The sequence below is a fragment of the Bombus flavifrons genome, chromosome 6 (assembly GCF_040668555.2).
Source record: "Bombus flavifrons isolate JBK064 chromosome 6, iyBomFlav1_principal, whole genome shotgun sequence".
Lineage (NCBI taxonomy): Eukaryota > Metazoa > Arthropoda > Insecta > Hymenoptera > Apidae > Bombus > Bombus flavifrons.
The window spans coordinates 13,195,351-13,209,922 of record NC_138447.1 but is presented as its reverse complement, the minus strand read 5'-3'; the positions used below and the strand labels follow the sequence as shown (position 1 = coordinate 13,209,922).

Genomic DNA, 14,572 nt, shown 5'->3' with positions numbered 1-14,572 from the left:
AAAGCAATATTCAAGACTTGTTGCTTTGATTACAAAATTTGCCTGTCGCGAAATTTCTTCTTGCACATAAAATTCAATACAATTTTATACGACAGAATTGAATTTTAATATCTCTATATGTATATTTTAAATTAATATCCAAAATCAAAAGTGATGGACGAACAATTAAAAATCCTTTGAAATAATGCCATCAAGAAATAGAAGGTGAAGTAAAAACTGACTTATTATTATCATTATCGTTTGGTATGCAATAATCGCAATTTTTAATGCAAGGAAGTCGGAGGGTATCCGTCTTCGTTATTACGAAATATTTAGTTAAGTCATTGCAATTGCACTGTAAAAGTTATTATTATAGTGAACATATTTTCAATCACAAATATTCAAATTCATTGTTAATATAACATCGTTTGTGTCAGTTAGTACCACTATTGATATTAATATAAAATTTGTCAGTATCATTAATATAAGAAAATACGCGATGTGCAAGAAGACCTATCCTGAACTAATACATAATGGATAGAAAAAGGAAATGTTACTACTCACGGATATAACAAATACCCGCGGTCACTGTACTCGCAAAAAATTCTACATAATACAAACAATCACCCGTGTTGATTCGGACCTTTCATCCTACATGATTGAGTGACCGGAGGAACAAAAATGCATGCGACTCACGATAAGCTGCGAAGAACGTAGTCATCGATGTTGTGGCAGCCCAGGGAAGGTCATCGTGAAGACTGTCATCAAGGAGAAGCCATGTAATCTCAAGGAAGAAAGCTGTAACAAAACATAGAATATTATAATTTGCTCTTAATTATTTGGAAAATTTAAACTAATGTAAGATTAATCTCTATTAAACATAGAATTTTATAGACAATATTCAATTTAAGACTAAAAAGTTTAAAACTTGTCAAATATTTAATCAGATTCTATTTTTTAATTTTATTTTTATTTTTCTATTTTTTAATTAATACAATTAATTAATACAATGTAAAATACAAAGAACAGAATTAAATGAAAATACAAAATTACTTACATTCTTGGCTTTTGAAGCACCAGAGAACTGGATGCTACTATGTATTCTCCAGAGAACAGGAAGGAATCAAAAACCTTTAACAAAATATGGATTATTATAATTTGTTCCGAAAAATACAGTAATGATTGCTGAAAAAATTTGGGATAATAGAATGAAATATTTGGGATAATAGAATAAAAAAATTATTACGCACCAAACACTGACTCTATACCGATCGCATTGCGCGCGATCACAATAATTCTCTGAAAGAAAAATTTTATTAGAGGATAAAGGGTAAGGAAAGAAAGAAAAATACTGCTTTTCATATTTTTCTTCTTTTTTATATCGACTGTTTGTTTATGAAAATACTGTTTTTTTAAAACTACGAACTAATTATTATTCATTTTCCTTGTATTAATAAATATATCAAGAATGTAAGAAATATATATATATATTTTTTTAAATATTATTATACATTATAAAGTATTTCCTGTTATTGTCAAATATCTACTATGACTATTGTACAATATGAGTCATTTGTAAAAATTGCTTGCTGAACTGAATGTCCGCCATTACAGTTTTAGATATACATACTGGTCTTTCTATCCGTTAAACAAAGCTGCGCAATATGAAAAAAACGCGATGCGCAGAACGTGTACAAACTTGTTTGAAATACACAAGTAATTTAACATATTCGAAATGAAAAGACGTGATTTCTCTGATTCTGTCTAATTTCATCTTAGTATTTTTAATAAATCGTGAAGTTATTTAAAATTTTGACACATTACGTATTCGTTACGTTAATATTACGTATTACTAATTGAAAATGCATCCCGGTAGAATATTAAATAAATATTACCAATTATGCAGAAAAGAAGAAAACAAACGTACAAATACGTTTGTTTTTATTAGAATAAATTAAATGTTACCAAACTTCCATTAAATGGTTTCAAATTCATTGTCAATCGTCATGGCGTCCTTTTGGATATCGTGGCATCCCTCTAATAGTTGAAAGTTTTCCTCGCAAACAAACAATAATCTGTACAAAAGAAGATCGAAACATTAAAATATATATATGAGAAGAACAAATTATATAAATAAGGAACAACGATCAAGATCAGGTTACGTCTTGGAAGCTTATAATACGAGCTACCAGCAAATGTGACAATCAAAGAAAAAATATAATCAATTAATAGATTGTAATAAATTATTGAGTAAAAACGTACGTTAATTGAACGAAATTAACAATAACCTGGGTTTGGGCGGTCAAAGAATCACTACAAAAATCCTACGTAATAGGAAGGTGAATACCTATCACGGAGTGACACGAAATATGTACGTCTAATCGCTCCGACTGTCGACATTGGAATAACCCCGCGCCGCGGTTTACCAAACGAATTTCGGTCGGTGTGGAGTGTTTGGCGGGGAAGGGGGGGGGGTATTTATCGGTAAATCAGGCCTGCGTCAAGAGTCGTCAAATTCCAGGAAAGGATATGTTTTCATTAGTAAGCGTATCATGTTTCAAACAAAGAAATAATATTTTAGACTGATGTGCGAACGTAAATGTAGAAAGTAAACAGAACTGAGCTAATATAATTTGAATGAACACTGTTTACGGATTTGAAACGTGAATACATCGGTTCTTGTAGAAATGTAATACACGCGCCATAATTTAATTTGATTAAATAAGACTGATTAATAGATGGAAACAGGAAGATTGTGATTATATATATTATAATAACAGGGAAGAAGCAGGAAGGAGAAATGTCAAGAAAGGTGAAGAGAAAAAGAAACGACAAAGCAGTCGAAATGAGTAAAGAGATGAAAGAAAAGTGGAAAGAGAAAAGCGAAAAAATCATGGAAGGAAAGCGAGATCAACATAAATAAAGTGATCTTGATAATCAATCAATAATCTCTATAAAAAAAATCACCAATTATGTTAATAAAATACAGCAATATATAAACTCTAATTTTGTCTCTAGTCTCTGTCAAGGTTTATAATGCAAGCTAATGGTGGTTCTGACAATCAAGTAGGAAATCAACGAACGAAACAAGTTTGGAAAATTATTTAATTTCGACATAACACTGTTTGACAAACTATTAAATAAATGTGTATTACTTAAACAAACCTGGTAATGGTTTATAAAAGGTGAAGAATTACTATTTACACAATGAAGATTACGCACTTCAAACGTTTTGATACATCCAAACGCCATACTTTCCGAGATTATTTGCTTCGTCCCGCCAAATGCTCGTCTTACTGATTCCTGATTGGTTGAGGCGGCGCAGTTTCTTTTCAATTAAAACCGACGGGAGAAATTAAAATATTGCACACTGCAAATATTAGCTTAATTAACGAATTATGGCATTTTCAGATCAAATAGGTATAAGGAATTTTTGACGCTTTGATTTTTGCTTAATAAAAGGATTGTGTACACATATGGACGAACAACTTTTTAGGGAAGTTATATGAAAGAAAATAAAAGGAAAAGGAAAGAAAGAAGATAAGAAAGAAATTATCAAGGATATGAAATGTATGCTTATTGATGGAATCATAGATAAGATTAATTACAATCAATTTTGTCAATGGCAATAAATTCTCAACTATCAGAATTCAATAATCAATGGTACGCTATCATTGATGTAGTTGTCACTGTTCTAGATCATAGATGGCAAACTCTGCCATTTTGCACGATCGGTACTTCAGAATAAAGTCTTATCACCAACGAAGTCTTACACAATATAAGGCATGTATTGTCACGGACGAGGTACAGAACCTTGTCTATGATTGTATCACAGACGTATCTCACTGGTGATAATATCATCGTGATTATAGATATCCTTCTTATAGGTAGCAGATCACACTTTGAAACTGCTTAGATAATAAATAGTATGATATTCACGCAACAGAGTGCGCCTCGAATTATTTTAAAGCTCGTATTTTCATCCAGTTGCATTCAAGTGTTAGAGATTGCGCATATTGAGAGTGTACTATTAAACTTATTTTATTATTCTGTCGGTATCCAGTTAAATACGTACAGATTGCATATTATTCATTTTAGAATGGATGAAAGAAGCTCTTCAAGAAGAACATAGCTTTCTTTACTTCCTCCGGAAGTATATAGTATGTATTATATTGTATGTATATATTATTCAGAGATTGACATGTCCAGTATACTAATAGAGATTAATGAATAGAGATTTTAATGTACAATGTATAGCCATTACTTAAAAATTTAAAAACCACAACATATTAGCTACTTCTGAACAATATCATAATTATTGCAAGACTTAACCTAAACTTTTGATGTTGTACAAATCCAAATCTGCCGTTACAATTTAAAATAATCCACCATGACAGTTACTTTATTTAAAGTAACTGTCATGGTGGATTCGATAAAATAACTTCTGAGATTTTGTAATGATTTCGCTCTAGAAAATTCTAGTTCTAATCCTAATCTCATGTAATCATAATATGACGATGTAAAATAAATATAAAATAAGGATCTAAAAGATATATTAAAAAATATCGAAAGTGGAAAACCACGTAAATGTCAATAATTTTGGGAAATTCGAGAACCAGTGCACAGTGACATCTATTCTTCTTATATTTTCAGTTATACGAAACCTCACTTCACGAAAGCCCTCTGCTTTCTCAAGAAATAGCGTTTCCTCGAATTTACGTTCTCTCCCATTTCCGTCTTTTCCAGCGTTACATGCATCGGTGTCGTGCACTGAAGCAAAACGTTTCACTACTTGCGAAATGCTGAGGATTGAAAAAGTTATAGACATTTACCTACATTTATACTCTGTCAGTGTGATACTAGCGAGTAAAAATAATTGAAAAATGTTGTATATATTGTTAATGCTGCTGTTCATGAATATCCCAATGCATTGACTCATTTATAATAGCAATATGCGAACTTTACCAGTTTTCAAATTAATGATGAATTGGTAATTAAAAGTAACACTTACTACCTTTTCATGGAATCACCAGGCTATAAAACTAAATTACCCATTAAACTATCTTTTAATACCCATGGTAATAGTACATTTTATTATTTCCTATGTATACTATTACATACGTCTGCTATTTAAAAATCACTTAACAAAAGAAGCCTCTCTATCAATATAAAATACTCTTCATAATTAATTATATCTTGTAGTCAAAAATGGAGGAAACTAAATTATTTATCAAGTAACAAAATTGTAGTTCTATAAGGTTTGATAGTTACAGAGACCAATTTTATTATTGTACATTGGCTATTAAAAACCAATTTAATCGGGTTATAATATACTATTATATGTAGCTATGGTGATTGCCAATATTATTCTGCGATTATAGTAGACTACAAATTTATATGCATTTATGGAAATTTGAAGATGCAAAAATGCATGTGATACACATTATATGCGAAAAATATATAAAATATGCAAAATATAGTACTCGTTATAATATTTAGTAAAAAGACAAGTGTTTGTCTACGTACCATATATAAATTACATGTATAAAAATATAAATTTACATAAATATCCTCAGTCTAATGATTCTAAAGAAGAATGAAATCATCGTAGTTTGATTTGTCCATAGTTCTGTAATTAAAGTATAATACATCTTGTCAAAGATGAACATATTGGGATATTTTTAAGCAGTAGCGTAAATTGGTCCTGGTGTCTGATAAAAAGATGCCTATTGACAAAAACATTGGCTCTTTATTTTGCATCGCAGCAATTCTGATATGATCGTCCTGTAGAATTTCGCATGTGTATTACTTGTTCCTGGAATAACCCTTTCGATGAGAGTGGAAGTTCGCTTTAACTTCCGCCCGCTACGAAACTGAATCCTTTGAATTGATTCAAAAGCTCGATTAGCACTTTGATTGCTGTTGGCGGACATAAGTGTATCTCACAATATACAAGACACTCGGCTCTTTCGCCATTCAAAACACGCGTGTACATACATATCTATCTAGCAAATTGCTTTCGTTACGAGTCGATGGTATATATCCTCGGCGTATATCGGTTCGATTCAAACTGGGAATATCGGACAGTCGTGACTTCAGATAGAATTTTCCAACGTATTTCATAAAGTCCAATGTGGTTTTCACATACCAAGATCAGTGGGATTTGCAAAACAATGTACTTCGTTTCATAATACAATATATTTAATATGTCGACGTGATTAATTTCACATGTAACAAATATATTTTTAATGATCTTCGAATGATCAATTGATCTTAATGTACTGTTGATATCCTCCTATGTTATCTACCAATGACTCCTATGAATAACTCATAGGAGTCTCATAGGAGGAGGATTCATAGAAAATGATATCCTCCTATGTTATCTACCAATGAATGACCTTACTACGATCTTAGCGATCGTGATTTTCAAATATTTGAATGAAATACATAAATAGACTTCATTGTTTTATGAATATTATTGCCATGTCTGAGTCATTGTCGGAACAAAAATCAATATATCTTTTAAGGAATTCTGACAACGTTAATCGGGATATATCTATGTCTGTATATATACACAATATATTTTAAGTGGTCTGTATCGATTACCAAGCAATGATTAAATTGTGTTAAATTATATCTTTTTATAGCATGTTATTCAACACAGAGATCATTGCAAAAATATTAACCTACAAATGAGGCAAAAGCAGTTAAGAAAAATTCCAAGACCACTAATCTTCAAAATAGGCGTCCTGTCTTTCCAAACATCCATCATTCGCAAAGGTATTATTAATTTTTTATTTATTGAACCTAACAATTATCTATTAAACATTTGATTGTAAAAATCTCCGAAAATATGTGATTTATCACTCGTTCCATTCATATAGGATATAGATCATAGGGATATGATCGTGCCTTATTTATCCATTCTTCACTGTTTTAATCTGGAGGAATCGCGAGCAAAGCGTAAACGATATATCACCAAATGGATCGATTAATCACTAGCGTTCTTTGACATTAATTTATAGCTAAACGTTGGCCCTCGAGGCTTGCTGTACCTCCTCTGAGTCGAGAGACGTTGGCGGTTACGCGCGTCGTTCCTTCCTGATCGTTCGCAACAAATAATAGGGGAAACAAGGTGATCGTGGTACGAGGGCTAGCCGCAAATGATCCTGGATATGTGTGTTCTTGTTGCGCTTACAGTTCCAAACAATTTGCATGGCTGGCCGTGCCTCAAGCCTGCACCAATGGATTTCGTTTCGACAAAAAGCTGCTCGACGTATCAGTTTCCAATAAAAACCGCTTGCCAATCTATTCGTATAATAGCGGCTGCTGTTGTTTTGCGAATCAAACGATAGCTTCTGAAATTGTTTGCGAGATGCTCGTTTCTTCTTTCTTGTGAAAAGGTGTTCTAAAAACTGGCGGATATCTCGTGAATCAGAGAGGAGAGGGAACCGAGAGATGAAAAGTCTTTTATAGTCGCTTCTTTGTCTACCCCATTCGGGCTTGCTTAAATAACTCGATTAAAAGTTTCCATGATCTATTTAGATGCATATTATCCATACCCTCTGTACGTCGAGTGCTTGTTGCTTGGGTGCACGTTCGCGTAAATAAGAATAAGCTTTCTGATTTTTCACTTATTTCCGCCCTCCGGCGAGTCTCAATTGTGATGGACTGATAAGACGAAAGTTTGTGGGGCAACATCAAAAGTCAAGTAGTGGTAACTTAATCACGTAGCTCAGAAGCCGCAAACGCCAAAGGATTTACGGAAGCGGAACATCGGAAAGAGGGGTTAATCTGTCGTGTATGCCATGGCTCTTTAATCGTACTGCAGTGTCAAGTCACATCAACCATCATGCACCGATTTTACCAGGATGTTTTCCATTAAAGATTATTTTCAGGAAGAGATATTTTCCCGTTTGGAAGGTACACATTTTTGTGATTTCTATAAAAATTTCGCTTCCACGAACAATAGTATTTTTCTTCCGCTTTTTAGACTTATCAATTTGATAGTATGCTTCCATTCTATGATGAATTTCAATTGATTTTACAGATTTTATACATTTTTAATAAAGAGAAAAAAAACAATGCACTCTTCCGTACTGTATCGTAACTGTTTAAAGGCAGCAGTCATCATGAAATTGTTTTCTATTGATTACGTTATTCACTTCATCAAATTTGCTTTTTATATTGTTACGAGTATCGCTCATTGCACATACGGTTTATAATCACGAAATACGTTAAATCGCTTATAACGTTTTATTCGTTACTTCGAGCGTTTAACCAACAAGGCAAAACATGTTCTCGTTTTCGCTTACGCCCATCATTTCGCTCACGCACGATAGATTCTGTGATTTTTTTAAAAGGCTGGTACCAAACGCTTTCGATGCATATGATATTGTGAAAGAACGCAAGACCGCAGGTTGGTGACCGAAGCAGCCGATCACACGTACGATCGTTATTTAATTTACGCCTATAGCTGCGCCAACGGCGCGTGGTACAACGATCCTCGTCGCTCTTTGACGCTAGGCGAGGTCACTTGTTATCGATAATCGAGCTTATCTTTGCCTCTGACATTTAAAAAGCCGATTCTGAAATCTTGGAAAATAATTTACGCCGTAATATCACATTCTCATCTCGATTTAATGCGCTTATGTATCATCGTATCAAGCGCATCCACATATATATATATGTTATCACTAATTAGTTGAATTTTTTACGTGATATTGCATGGCATTTCTTCTTCGTTAGAAAGTTTACAATTTTAAAAAGAAACACGAATGTAATATCACTTATCGTTCTGTTGTTATTCGAGCATTACTACTTCTCAATTTCACCCTTGATGTTTTTTCATTACTTGTTGCTGCACGATATTTAATCCCCTGTAACCTCCCTTTGCAATATTATTATTCTACTTAATTTTATATCGACACGTGAACGCGACATCGAATAACGATGATCATTACAGCAACCACACATGACACGTGTAACTCGTTTTCAGAATGCAAACGCTTCCTCTATAAGCGTTCCAGCGAGAACCTGAATGCAACGGCAGGCCTGGAGTCCCATACTAGGTAGGGTGGCTAATCGGCGGCATAAGCCGCACTCTATTTAATTTGCGCCCATGACGCTGGCGTAAGGTTACGACCGGCTGCTCCGCTCTGGTGGTCCCTTCGCTCTTTGAGGTCTCTGCTCGATGCTGGTTGGTGTCGGGAGTGGATTGGGTAGCGATGGCCATACCGTTGGTGTACGCAGTGGAAATTCTACGGAGCGTGGACTCGTTGGTCCATGCTGGATAGACGGACGATGTTCGGCGGACAAGGGCGCGACGAGGGAGGAGTTGTACCTGGATCACGTTATGGAACGAAGCAGGAGAGCTGGCAGAGGTGGTGGTTCCCTGGTGCGCAGCCTGAGCTGCGGTCGGAGCTTCTCGTAACCCCAGCGCACACGTATACTTGCGAGCACTTACAATTAGGCCTTCACTGGTGTGTATGTGCATAGACTAACTGAGTCGGTAGCTGTGGCCACCTCGACGGAAACGGCGAGAACGCGAGATGCCTGAGTGTGAGTCGAGTAAAGCCGAGGGTGGTCGAGGACAACCGGCTGCGCACGAACCACGAATCACCGCGGGAACCTGTCGCGCGCCACGAAAGTCGAACAGTCTCTCACTGGCGCCCGGCGCGGCGAGTGCTCGAGAGACTGAATTTCGTGTGAGGCACACAGGGTTGTGCGTTCATTGTTGAATGGGTAAGGGTTGAACATCGAAAGGAGGCATTTAGAGAAGCGACAACAAGCAGAAGAGCCCGCCTCTGCGTGGGGACAGAGTGAACGGTGGTACACATTCCATCCGCAAGTACCTACCCCTTCTTCGAGGCCAGATGACCGCGACACGCGAGGAAGAGGATCGACGCTGTATCAGGATGGGCCGCTATCTGTTCGTCGATTCTGTACGCCACGTGGCATCGATCGTTTTATTTGTTTGGATCGTCGTCGTCCTGATGAACGGTGAGTCATTCTTTTTTACTTTTTCACGCGTGGCGTGGTTAATTTGAAGTTTGTTCCTTCAACGAATGTTGGGTATAAAATAGAAGTCGTATCGGTCGAGAAGAAACTACGTCGCATAGAGTACAAATGTAGGATACTATTTATCGTATAGTTTCGACTGTTTGTCGGAGCACATCGTTTTTCATTTTTGGAAGTGTCGTAAGAGAGATAGATCTTGCTGTGAAAGCAGTAACGTGACGAATAAGAGCGATCGACTAAATAGTCGTAGCAGACACCTTCGTTTCGATTCGCTGACTACGCCAAATTCTCTCTGAATTAGCACAATTGCAGGACGAGATGGCTCCTTAGAGATGCTCCAATCGTCGAATCCTTTTTCACGGGAATTTAATCGGCTTCATCGGGAAACTCACTCTGATTGATGGGTTGTTTGCAAGCACCTTTCTTTTTGCCCTGACTTGATTCGGTTTGCAAGAAGATGATTTCGTTTGAAACTTGGCACCGGTCTGTGCCACGTTCGAGTGGTTTAAGTTCGGTTCTCTCGTCTCTATTTCGAACGTTATCAAATCGCCGGGTTAAATACGAATCTAAAGAAAGGGGGAAGTTTTTATAAGACTTCCCGTAGCAGGCAAACGAATCTACCTTCGTTTCCGGACAAGCAAAACGATGAGGAAAAAGCTAACGAACTTGGCCGGTGAGTCCGTGACTCGAGTTTCAACGAATCTCGGTAACTTTATAGGAACAACCTCGGAGGAATTCGAAGCTAGACTGGCAGCTGCCATTTTTACGACTCGTTGATACCGTGTAGTTTGAACAACGGATACGATTATCGCAAACAACGAGAATAATTATGTCGAACATTTTCAGTTTTGTTCCGATACGGTTCCTTGACTTCCAGTGTAGTGACACATACCAATTTCATGGATTATTTAATTGATCAACCGCCGAGACACGATAAAAACGTGCAATTTCAAGCATTCGGTTCTTCCATGCATCTGTAGCATTTAAAACTCACTCACTCGTAACAAATAACCAAAATTTTTCATTCTACAATACCTACTTAACCATGTCACTTACTAACCTGTTAGCTAAAGAAGACGAGTTAATTCGTCATTCGTCATTCGAATTTCTAGTTTCTTGGACATAGTTATTTCTTTATTTACAAATCTCATATCTTTACATATGATGTTTCATTTCTGCTACAAATAATTTGCGAGGGCTATGATTATAGAAAATTCTAGTTGGGTCATACGTTGAATAGGTTGGAAGAATAATTATTTTAAACAGCGATAAACTCGTTAGGTTGTCCAGAGGCACGATCTGTAGAAAAATGTGGTCGATAAAGTGGTCGTAATATTTGCTTTCGGCGTGTTACACGCGTCGAAACGCACGGTCCCTCGTACTGACGTAGTTTATCGCGTGCTTCTCTAAAATTTAAACTGCTTCCGTCGCGTCGGCTGAAATCGTTGCCGGATTTATGGAGGGCCAGGTTGCAACTTACGGCACGGACGTTCACCCCCGCAGATCACTTGCACGAAGGACGCTATGTGCTTCGTTATGCAAGTTTAATAGCCAATGGGTAATGAAATCCTGCTACCAATCGTCTACAAGCTATTCCAGTTACTGTTGATCGACCTTGTCTTCGTTTGCGTTCGGTTTTTGTTTTCAAACCTCTGACTGTTTTAGTAGATGTCTCAGGTTGTCCACAAATGAAAACATTTGCTTCATTTTGCGGTACTACAAGTTGTAAAGTATTTCTGTGCAATTTGTAGTAATCGTCTTTAAATGAGAATTGAATGAGAAATTGTTTTTTAGTAATATTATTAACTGGTAAATTGTTGGACAAAATTGACCAATTCATGTATAAGAAATAAGATCGCATCTTTTATGACTTACTTTATTATTACTTTCTCTGTATGTATACATACCAGATGTATACATAAACAAGAGGTGAGTATTGTACTCGCCTCCTAACAGGGAGAACTACGTTCAATCTATCTGTTTACATCACGTTATAATACCACGGAAACGCTATAACATGCAATTTATACGAATCCACGTTATAGATATTACATCGATTTCCACCGTATATCCGTATGTTGTGCAAGTTTACCTTTGCTAAGGTAGAATATAAACATTGTAAAGTCGAGTTGTAGGAAATTCGAGTCCTAAGAATCAAAGATATTTCGTGGCTCGTCAACGTCGATTAGGTACATTTCAGTCGTCCAAAACTGCAAGTTAATTATCATAATAGTCGGCCGTAGATAGACTGTGAATAGAGACAGGAACATCGGCGATCTCCTGCCAATGAAATCCATTTCCCTTCTGCCAGGGGCGATAGGATCGCAGGAGGACGTTTGATCGATGGCGTTTGTGGACCGTCTGTCCAAGCGGTGTCGAAATCGACCGGTCGAAATGAGATACGATTCTAAACCCTATACCAGTATCGGTAGCAAATTAATACGTAAAACGTATACAACGAAATAAGACCGATATAATCACAATGGAAATATAATAGTTGGAACGGAAGATAGTCAAATGGCATTAATGACCGAACGAAGTTAAATTTGATGATATAAGAAAATGTGGTAAACCTAAAATATGAAATCTGATCTTCGACGATACATGCGTTCGAAAGATACGCGTTTGTATATCTGCCCATCAATATTTGAACATTTTAATCAATTTGTAGTAATAATGTATGAATTTTATTAAAGTATTTAATGATTTACTAATTAAAAGCAATACTTATCTTTCTATGGTATTTCCAGATTATACATGTAAATTACCGATTGATGTGGCAGTATTGTGTTTCGTTATTATATACTATATTATTTGCTATAAGTATCACGGATTCGGCTAACAATCAGGAGTATTTCTATCGATTTAAAGTTTATTAGTACTCGCATTAATTCAATACAATTCATATATTAATTCAATTGTGCATGATCGCCGAAATTTACTAATACCATCAAATTGATCAAACTTCATATCGACTGACCACAATTGCTGAAAGTAGAGCTTGAGTGACTTTTAGTTATTCGATTTAGTTTTCGATTTAGGTTGTCGGCCCTTACCAATCTGAGCTTGAAAATCAGGCGAGACACGTACGCGTATTACGCGACTGCATCGTCGAAATTAATCTGTCCAGCAGACGGTCGACCCCCGAATGTAAAGTTACCTAACTTCCGGACCTAACTTTTGAATAGCAAGAACCGGGTCACGACTATGACTCGAGAGGATCGCTACTGAATAAGCCGAAACGAGGAAGATCGGGGCAAGGGTAAACGCGATCGACCGACGTCGATATCAAACCCGTGTCTTCGGTTCGACCGACCCGTGTTTCGTGTTTTAACATGGAAACGAGCTTGCCTACTCTGTAATTTATCTTGTTATTTGCATTACCGAATCGGGGTCAGCGAAACGTTTGCGGATACGGAAGCAGATACCGCGTACGAGTGGATCCTTTTTTTTCACCGTCAGGACGTTAAACGAACGATTTGTTTGCACGCCGTTTGAAATAATTCAACGATCTAGTAGATGCCTGATTTTGTTGTTTTTATAAGATGTTCGGAATTCGGTGCAATCTATTAGATAATAAATTAAACGATGCTTCCGGTAACTTTTTTCAATGTTTATTATAGCTATTTTTCAAGTGATAGATGATAGTAAGGAACTATAGAAAACATATGACTCATTTTTAATGGCGATGTTTGCTTAGTCCTGAAGTACTGTGATAGAGTACTGCATTCTGTGTTTACTGGATTACCTCATAAAAAATTACCTTGATTAAATATATGACGCTTTAAAGCAACCCTTATATACATATGGGATAGCAGGTTTATTTGAAGAGAGAGATATTTCATATGCATCACCCTGATATTTTTATCTTAGGCTATTACATATTAATAATTTTCTGTCATGGAAAGACTAATAATAAGACTATTCAGCAATTAGTTAGCCTGAACGTATTCGATGTGGAGATTATCTTAATAAAATCATATCTTTCAATTATTACATACATAAACATTTTATTTGCGTTTCGTTTAGTGGTTAGGGTGCGCGGTACACCGTTAACAAAATTGTGTATGTATATATAGATACAATGTCACATAGTTAAGATATTCTAAAAACTTATCTTTTATCCTATACACGGAAAACTTTTGAGTTTCCCGACGTTACTGTTTGCCGTTTCACGGATCGCCAACTACGTTTACGTCGAATCGAAAGTTAAATTCGTCCGAATCGATACACCGCGATGTTCGTTCCAATTTTCCCGGTGTTCATCGCGATCGTTCTCGACGATTTCGCGAGTAGATTTTCATCATTCGGAATTTCATCGGTGCTTATTAAAATACCAATGGATCATATCAGTTTGCACGATTTGCCGTTGCATCGGCGGCGAATCGATCAATTTTCGAAGCCTGAACGGAAAGTTAACGCGGTGAAAATTGCCAGGTCAATTTCCTCCTCGGAGGTTTCCACGATGTTAAAATCGAATCGGAAGGGCTTGAATTAATCGCATCGCGTGGCAACTTGGCCGGCTTTATTATCGCGGCTATGAAATTTCGGTCGAAACGTGCCAGTATGCTAA

At 36.3% G+C, this 14,572-nt stretch overlaps 2 protein-coding genes across 8 annotated transcripts in view; one reads left to right on the top strand and one right to left on the bottom strand.

Annotated features, from left to right (window-relative positions):
• The window catches only part of Scgdelta (sarcoglycan delta), a 218,882-nt gene extending 216,515 nt beyond the window's left edge, over nt 1–2,367 (bottom strand). For 5 of the 7 annotated variants that reach the window (XM_069114810.1, XM_069114809.1, XM_069114815.1 and 2 more), the window contains exons 1-2: nt 2,242–2,367; nt 1,945–2,054 (exon numbers count right to left, since the gene is read on the bottom strand). The gene's annotated coding sequence lies outside the window, so the exon portion shown is untranslated. The remainder of the gene's footprint in view (nt 1–1,944; nt 2,055–2,241) is intronic. The other 2 variants (XM_069114812.1, XM_069114813.1) reach the window with 2 other exon arrangements.
• A 7,259-nt stretch (nt 2,368–9,626) lies between these two features.
• The window catches only part of LOC138180572 (cell adhesion molecule Dscam2), a 163,515-nt gene continuing 158,569 nt past the window's right edge, over nt 9,627–14,572 (top strand). Inside the window, exon 1 of the mRNA XM_069114569.1 lies at nt 9,627–9,981. Within this exon, the coding sequence (XP_068970670.1) occupies nt 9,855–9,981 (127 nt within the window). The 5' untranslated portion in view covers nt 9,627–9,854. The remainder of the gene's footprint in view (nt 9,982–14,572) is intronic.